General features: G+C 34.6%; 3 protein-coding genes across 3 annotated transcripts; all 3 read right to left on the bottom strand.

Annotated features, from left to right (window-relative positions):
- Positions 1-1,279: 1,279 nt before the first annotated feature.
- Positions 1,280-1,894, bottom strand: LOC107719393 (trace amine-associated receptor 13c-like). Its single transcript, XM_016526808.1, has one exon. The coding sequence runs from the start codon at positions 1,892-1,894 to the stop codon at positions 1,280-1,282; it is 615 nt and encodes a 204-aa protein (XP_016382294.1).
- A 474-nt stretch (positions 1,895-2,368) lies between these two features.
- On the bottom strand, positions 2,369-3,080 carry LOC107719392 (trace amine-associated receptor 13c-like). The gene is made up of 2 exons (XM_016526807.1): positions 3,067-3,080; positions 2,369-3,017 (listed from the first exon to the last, which is right to left on the bottom strand). The coding sequence occupies exons 1-2, from the start codon at positions 3,078-3,080 to the stop codon at positions 2,369-2,371; spliced, it is 663 nt and encodes a 220-aa protein (XP_016382293.1).
- An 8-nt stretch (positions 3,081-3,088) lies between these two features.
- On the bottom strand, positions 3,089-4,233 carry LOC107719391 (trace amine-associated receptor 13c-like). The gene is made up of 2 exons (XM_016526804.1): positions 4,182-4,233; positions 3,089-4,074 (listed from the first exon to the last, which is right to left on the bottom strand). The coding sequence occupies exons 1-2, from the start codon at positions 4,231-4,233 to the stop codon at positions 3,089-3,091; spliced, it is 1,038 nt and encodes a 345-aa protein (XP_016382290.1).
- Between the last annotated feature and the right edge of the window lie 4,796 nt (positions 4,234-9,029).

Genomic DNA, 9,029 nt, shown 5'->3' with positions numbered 1-9,029 from the left:
GTAGATATGTGGGGGCGTGTTAGAACGGGACGTTTTAGGTAAGTGTGGTTGACTCTTAACTTTTATAAAGAATATCTCGGCTCTTTGGATTTGAGACTAGTCTTTGCAACTTTACAGATCTTCTTTATGCACCAAGAGCTTGTAACACTTCAAAGAGAAAGGAAAAATTTAAATCACATCATATGACCCCTTTAAGCTTGGCGAACAGTTTTGAAGAAATTGTTGTTTCCCCATTCAAAGAGATAGGAGCTGCACTTGCATGCCCGAGAGGCGCTTTAAAGATGGCCGCCTAGTGACATGACCTTTCTTAAAGGGACTTTGGGAAAACCCTTCGATGAACAGCACTCCCTCATTTACAATAATCTGAATGAATCAACATTAACAAGGATATAAGATTATATTTATGTGTCTACTCACCTGCGGAAATTTTGCAGGATAACTTTTCTGCGTACATGAACACGCAAATTATACAAAATTAGTGAATGCGGTCCATTATTATTTTAACCTTTAGATTCCTTTTGGTTTGATTTGATTCATAAACTTATGACTCTATTGAATCAGATCTTTTAATGAATCGGTCGATATGACCCAAGTTGTCAGTTTGAATGAATCTAACAAGTGAAATATTAAAACCTCTAAATCTGACAGAGCTTTTCAACATGATCATGTGACTTAATTAATGAAATAAGCCAATAATATGTTTACGGCCTGGTTCGTGTTAATATGATCCATGACTGGGTGCAAACATAACATGTAGTTAGACTACAACATTTGAACACACACACACACACACACACACACACATATAAGGTTTTCCTTACCCATTAACGGTTTATAATAGTATTAAAGTAACGAATTACAGAGGGATGGGATATATCTCTATCTCAGTTTCAGTACTCTGCTATTGGAGCCTGTTGTCAAAAAAGGTAAACATGTTTTAAATGAACTGCATCTCTGCAATAATTGACGAAATATTCAATAGCTGGGTTATAGTCAAGACTCATATTTAATATAACAAAAATAATGTAGAAAAAAAACAACCTAACTGTAAAAATAATTTTCCAAAGATTATTGGAGTATGTTCTACAAGAAAATACTATTTCAGTTTCTCTACTTAAAAATTCCATGTTTAATTCAATGTTACCTGCCATTTCTTTGTAATTTTTTAAGAACTTTACTAGCACTCTTTGGATGAAAATAGTTTACACCTTTTTTTTTTTCTGTGTTAAAACTAAACAACAGAAAAAAGGGGGAAACATTCTGTTTTTCATTCAGTGACTTAGAGCAAATTCATCAGGGATGAGTCTTTATTCAACACTTTAAATGTGAAAATTAACTTTAAACTTTTCTGAAACCAGGGATAGAATAAAGCATAAATGATGGGATTAATGGTGGAGTTCAAGAAGAAAAATATTACAGCAACATTTCTGACATAAAACCTGTCAGCATTGTCATATGAACTCACTAAAGTACAAATATAATATGGCAGTAAACACAGGAGAAACACAATGACCAGAATTCCCAGCAGTATGGCAGCTTTTCGCTCTGATTTGTCACTGACTCTGTTTTTGGAGGATTGTGTTCTGTTGTGAACCTGAAGGGCTCTTATAGCAGTCGCATGTTTCTTAGCAATGACAAAAACATGAGTGTATAATACTATAATAAGTGTACAAGGCATAAGAAACACAAACAGGAGATCAATGTGGGATGAAACCCCATCTATAACAGCAATACATATTCCTGGACACGTGACATCAGCAAAGTTTCCATTAACAAAAAGAAGAGTAAAGTTATAAAAGAGTGAAAACAACCAGTTAAATAAAGTTGCTATGCAGATCACAGTGGGTGAGATCTTCTCAGAGTAAAGAAAACACACACACACACACACACACATATAAGGTTTTCCTTACCCATTAACGGTTTATAATAGTATTAAAGTAACGAATTACAGAGGGATGGGATATATCTCTATCTCAGTTTCAGTACTCTGCTATTGGAGCCTGTTGTCAAAAAAGGTAAACATGTTTTAAATGAACTGCATCTCTGCAATAATTGACGAAATATTCAATAGCTGGGTTATAGTCAAGACTCATATTTAATATAACAAAAATAATGTAGAAAAAAAACAACCTAACTGTAAAAATAATTTTCCAAAGATTATTGGAGTATGTTCTACAAGAAAATACTATTTCAGTTTCTCTACTTAAAAATTCCATGTTTAATTCAATGTTACCTGCCATTTCTTTGTAATTTTTTAAGAACTTTACTAGCACTCTTTGGATGAAAATAGTTTACACCTTTTTTTTTTTCTGTGTTAAAACTAAACAACAGAAAAAAGGGGGAAACATTCTGTTTTTCATTCAGTGACTTAGAGCAAATTCATCAGGGATGAGTCTTTATTCAACACTTTAAATGTGAAAATTAACTTTAAACTTTTCTGAAACCAGGGATAGAATAAAGCATAAATGATGGGATTAATGGTGGAGTTCAAGAAGAAAAATATTACAGCAACATTTCTGACATAAAACCTGTCAGCATTGTCATATGAACTCACTAAAGTACAAATATAATATGGCAGTAAACACAGGAGAAACACAATGACCAGAATTCCCAGCAGTATGGCAGCTTTTCGCTCTGATTTGTCACTGACTCTGTTTTTGGAGGATTGTGTTCTGTTGTGAACCTGAAGGGCTCTTATAGCAGTCGCATGTTTCTTAGCAATGACAAAAACATGAGTGTATAATATTATAATAAGTGTACAAGGCATAAGAAACACAAACAGGAGATCAATGAGGGATGAAACCCCATCTATAACAGCAATACATATTCCTGGACACGTGACATCAGCAAAGTTTCCATTAACAAAAAGAAGAGTAAAGTTATAAAAGAGTGAAAACAACCAGTTAAATAAAGTTGCTATGCAGATAACAGTGGGTGAGATCTTCTCAGAGTAAAGAAAAGGAGAACTTAAAGCCAAAAACCGATCAACTGCTATCAGAGCCGAAAATAGTTTACACCTTTTTTTTTTTCTGTGTTAAAACTAAACAACAGAAAAAAGGGGGAAACATTCTGTTTTTCATTCAGTGACTTAGAGCAAATTCATCAGGGATGAGTCTTTATTCAACACTTTAAATGTGAAAATTAACTTTAAACTTTTCTGAAACCAGGGATAGAATAAAGCATAAATGATGGGATTAATGGTGGAGTTCAAGAAGAAAAATATTACAGCAACATTTCTGACATAAAACCTGTCAGCATTGTCATATGAACTCACTAAAGTACAAATATAATATGGCAGTAAACACAGGAGAAACACAATGACCAGAATTCCCAGCAGTATGGCAGCTTTTCGCTCTGATTTGTCACTGACTCTGTTTTTGGAGGATTGTGTTCTGTTGTGAACCTGAAGGGCTCTTATAGCAGTCGCATGTTTCTTAGCAATGACAAAAACATGAGTGTATAATATTATAATAAGTGTACAAGGCATAAGAAACACAAACAGGAGATCAATGAGGGATGAAACCCCATCTATAACAGCAATACATATTCCTGGACACGTGACATCAGCAAAGTTTCCATTAACAAAAAGAAGAGTAAAGTTATAAAAGAGTGAAAACAACCAGTTAAATAAAGTTGCTATGCAGATCACAGTGGGTGAGATCTTCTCAGAGTAAAGAAAAGGAGAACTTAAAGCCAAAAAACGATCAACTGCTATCAGAGCCACAGTGTGAACAGACACGCTTGTCGCCTGAAAAGTCACAAAACTGAAAACTGAACACATCACTGATCCAGAAATCCAACATGACTCAATAAGCCAAGATAAGTGAAACGGCATCACAAAAACTCCAACCAGGAGATCGCACACAGCCAAAGAGAGGATGAGGATGTTCGCAGGTGTGTGGAGCTGCTTGAAGTGACTAACAGAGATGATGACCAGCAGGTTTCCACACACGGTCAGAAGAGACACAGCTGCTGCGGCCACATACAGAATCACATACACAGATAAAGAAACAGATCTCTCTGGACACCAATATTCCTGACAGATGTCGGTTTGGTTCATTGCTGTAAGATTCACTGTGAAGCGTATTGCTCCCTGTGACTTCCTTTATATACAAAATCTCTGAAGATATGCTAACTGTATCTCCAACAGCTCTGAATTGCTCATCATCTGAAACACAAACCTACACTGATTCCTGGAGGTTCCACAACACCAGATAAAAAGCTACAACCCATGCTGCCTTTTATAAACTTGACATGTTGACTCTTTCTAATACCAGCAGCATCAAGGGAGAAGAACATATAGTTGGGAGATCAACTGATTCTGTTCAGGTGAAGAAAAAATAACAAAAACACAGGATAGCATTTATAAGCTGACTGTGTGTCTCTGACTCTAAGTTGCATGTTAACATATTAGGTTTTAAGAGTTATTTACTAAAATCATTTTACATTGAAAATGTACACACACACACACACTGAAAACAGAAGTGAATAAAGAGAAAAGTTTCTAAACTTTAAATTAGTCTGCTTTAGGTATCCCACACTCCGCCATGGGTACAAAAATATAACTACAACAAACATTATGAAAAGAGCCATTAAAGTACAATGCAATGGCTTTTACAGTATTTATTGTTTCTTAATGATTTAAAAATGGCATGACAAAATGCAGCCTGAATCGACGTATGCACAGCCAGCAAATTAGATGTTTTGAATATGATCGTGTACTCTGGGCCCGTATAAAAATTGTTTATTTGTTTATTGTGTTTAAATGGGTTGTGAGAATGGTGTACTTTGCTTTACTCAAAGTACTTGCAGCGCATGCTCGAGAGACAGTGCGTGGGAGAGGTTATACAGAAAACCCTTCGATGGACAGCACTCCCTCATTTATTATAATCTGGATTCACCAACACTAACGAGGATATAAGAACAAATTTATGTGTCTAATCATCGGTGGAAACTTTACGGGACAACTTTTTCTGTGTAAATACAGACCTTTTTTTTTTTTTTTACACTTAGATTCCCTTTGGCTTGATTTGATTTCTCAAATATATGACTCTTGTGAGTCTGCTCTTTTAATTAATCGGTCGATATGACCCGAGTTGTCAGTTTGAATGATTTTAACAAGTGATTTTAAGAAATATTAAAGGCTCTGAATGTGTCAGAGTTTTTAAACATGATTATGTAACTTAATTACTGAAATGAACACGTTATAGACATAGATAGTACAACATTTAAACACATTTAGGCCTGGTTTCACAAGGTTTTCCTGATCATAGGTTTTGCCATTTTAGTATTAAAATAATGAATTACAGAGGGGAGACTGGAGCTATAGCTGTACACATGGGCTATATCTCAATCTCAGTATATTTTAGTAGTCTACTAGGAGCCTGTTTTTAAAAAAGGTCAACATGTGTTAACTGTATCTCTGCAATAATTGAGGAAATATTCAATAGCTGTTTTGTAGTCAAGATTCATGTTTAAGATGACAAAATAATGTATATTAACCTAGACAATATATAAAAATAAACAACAGGAAAAACAGAGAGGAAACATTGTGTCTTATTCAGTGAGTTACAGCACATTCATCAGGGAGGGGTCTTTCTTTAACACTTTAAATTTGAAAATTTATTTTAAGCTTTTTCCGAAACCAGGGATAGAATCAGGCTGGAGCAGTGGGCGTGGCCAAAGATTAGGGCGTGCTGGTTAGGGTTAGTTTCTATTGTAGCATTCCTTTTGCCACTCTCTTTACTCTGACCTGCAGCCACCCCTCTCCAAGTTTGTGAGTTTGTTAAATACACTGGTGTCTAAGGAAAGCAGCAATAATAATCAATTCAGACCTACAACAAGAGAAAAAGAACAAAAATTAAGAAACAATATAAACATGCAAGGAGAGAAAAGATTGCACAGCAGGTCAGACACAAGGTTTTTTTTTTTTTGGCGTAAATGTAATTTATTCTGAAGCAATAGTCTCATCAATGCTCTATCAGGTCTTACTTTAATCAGCATATTTGTGACATTTGCCTTAAATTGATTCTAGGACACTTTTTTAACTTTATGAAGGGCAATATTTTCCTAACTTTATAAAATATACGTGTCATAATTAATGTCAAATTCTTACATTTTATCAATACATTCAGTTAGAATAATAAGACACTGTATGGTTGTTACCATTCAAATGAAATCAGTATCAACAAACTCCATCTTTCCACTGTAGATGAAACAGGAGCTGCATCAGAAATGCCATTTAGATGCATTTACTCAGATTTTTAATGAAGAGGTTCCATAAATGTATTTAGGCCTACACAGTAAAATTGCAAATGCATAAGTACACACACACACACACACACACACACACACACACACACGCACACACTGAAAACAGAGGTGAATAAAGAGAAAAGTTTCTAAACTTTAAATTAGTCTGCTTTAGGTATCCCACACTCCGCCATGGGTACAAAAATATAACTACAACAAACATTATGAAAAGAGCCATTAACAATGCAATTACACACACACACACACACACACACACACACACACACGCACACACTGAAAACAGAGGTGAATAAAGAGAAAAGTTTCTAAACTTTAAATTAGTCTGCTTTAGGTATCCCACACTCCGCCATGGGTACAAAAATATAACTACAACAAACATTATGAAAAGAGCCATTAAAGTACAATGCAATGGCTTTTACAGTATTTATTGTTTCTTAATGATTTAAAAATGGCATGACAAAATGCAGCCTGAATCGACGTATGCACAGCCAGCAAATGAGATGTTTTGAATATGATCGTGTACTCTGGGCCCGTATAAAAATTGTTTATTTGTTTATTGTGTTTAAATGGGTTGTGAGAATGGTGTACTTTGCTTTACTCAAAGTACTTGCAGCGCATGCTCGAGAGACAGTGCGTGGGAGAGGTTATACAGAAAACCCTTCGATGGACAGCACTCCCTCATTTATTATAATCTGGATTCACCAACACTAACGAGGATATAAGAACAAATTTATGTGTCTAATCATCGGCGGAAACTTTACGGGACAACTTTTTCTGTGTAAATACAGACCTTTTTTTTTTTTTTTACACTTAGATTCCCTTTGGCTTGATTTGATTTCTCAAATATATGACTCTTGTGAGTCTGCTCTTTTAATTAATCGGTCGATATGACCCGAGTTGTCAGTTTGAATGATTTTAACAAGTGATTTTAAGAAATATTAAAGGCTCTGAATGTGTCAGAGTTTTTAAACATGATTATGTAACTTAATTACTGAAATGAACACGTTATAGACATAGATAGTACAACATTTAAACACATTTAGGCCTGGTTTCACAAGGTTTTCCTGATCATAGGTTTTGCCATTTTAGTATTAAAATAATGAATTACAGAGGGGAGACTGGAGCTATAGCTGTACACATGGGCTATATCTCAATCTCAGTATATTTTAGTAGTCTACTAGGAGCCTGTTTTTAAAAAAGGTCAACATGTGTTAACTGTATCTCTGCAATAATTGAGGAAATATTCAATAGCTGTTTTGTAGTCAAGATTCATGTTTAAGATGACAAAATAATGTATATTAACCTAGACAATATATAAAAATAAACAACAGGAAAAACAGAGAGGAAACATTGTGTCTTATTCAGTGAGTTACAGCACATTCATCAGGGAGGGGTCTTTCTTTAACACTTTAAATTTGAAAATTTATTTTAAGCTTTTTCCGAAACCAGGGATAGAATCAGGCTGGAGCAGTGGGCGTGGCCAAAGATTAGGGCGTGCTGGTTAGGGTTAGTTTCTATTGTAGCATTCCTTTTGCCACTCCCATTACTCTGACCTGCAGCCACCCCTCTCCAAGTTTGTGAGTTTGTTAAATACACTGGTGTCTAAGGAAAGCAGCAATAATAATCAATTCAGACCTACAACAAGAGAAAAAGAACAAAAATTAAGAAACAATATAAACATGCAAGGAGAGAAAAGATTGCACAGCAGGTCAGACACAAGGTTTTTTTTTTTTTGGCGTAAATGTAATTTATTCTGAAGCAATAGTCTCATCAATGCTCTATCAGGTCTTACTTTAATCAGCATATTTGTGACATTTGCCTTAAATTGATTCTAGGACACTTTTTTAACTTTATGAAGGGCAATATTTTCCTAACTTTATAAAATATACGTGTCATAATTAATGTCAAATTCTTACATTTTATCAATACATTCAGTTAGAATAATAAGACACTGTATGGTTGTTACCATTCAAATGAAATCAGTATCAACAAACTCCATCTTTCCACTGTAGATGAAACAGGAGCTGCATCAGAAATGCCATTTAGATGCATTTACTCAGATTTTTAATGAAGAGGTTCCATAAATGTATTTAGGCCTACACAGTAAAATTGCAAATGCATAAATAATATTATAAGATTAATGTTTTACTTTTTTAACATACAAATATGAAATGTTGGAAAAATGCAATGATTTGAAACCAATATGAAACCAAACCACCAGTAGGTGGCGGCAAGTCACTGTCTTAATGAGTGAGTCATTGATTCAACCGATTCGTTCAAACAGCTCATTCATTCAATAAATGAAGCAAGTGACTTTATGGCCCTTTCTCAAATGGAAGGCTGCATCCTCCAGAGGTCGCATTTGCAGGCTGCATACGTCATCAAGCCTGATTTATTTCAGTTAACTGAGCATTATATTTGCGAGCCATAAGCAAATTACAACAATTTACACTTAACTAAGAATAATGGACAAATTTATAACTGTTAATATTCTAAAATAAGATCTTCTTTAGGGGGAGCGCGGGGCACAAAGTAACGCGGGGTTAGTTGTAACACACATGGTTTGAATATTTCTACACATGCTAGCATAACAAAATTTACAGTATTTATTAGTTACCATATCAACATTATATAGAAAAAAAAGTGCGCCAAAATTAAAAAATCTTTTGAAGATATCGCTGAACATTTATTTTACCATAGTAATATTAAAATTCTGGCTTAAGTACATTTTTCATCTCAGTTTTTATTATTCATTT

This window comes from Sinocyclocheilus rhinocerous, unplaced genomic scaffold, assembly GCF_001515625.1.
Source record: "Sinocyclocheilus rhinocerous isolate Xijiao unplaced genomic scaffold, SAMN03320098_v1.1 scaffold303, whole genome shotgun sequence".
In the NCBI taxonomy this organism is placed as follows: domain Eukaryota; kingdom Metazoa; phylum Chordata; class Actinopteri; order Cypriniformes; family Cyprinidae; genus Sinocyclocheilus; species Sinocyclocheilus rhinocerous.
The sequence above is the reverse complement of the archived record's forward strand: the minus strand, read 5'-3'. Positions and strand labels throughout refer to the sequence as shown.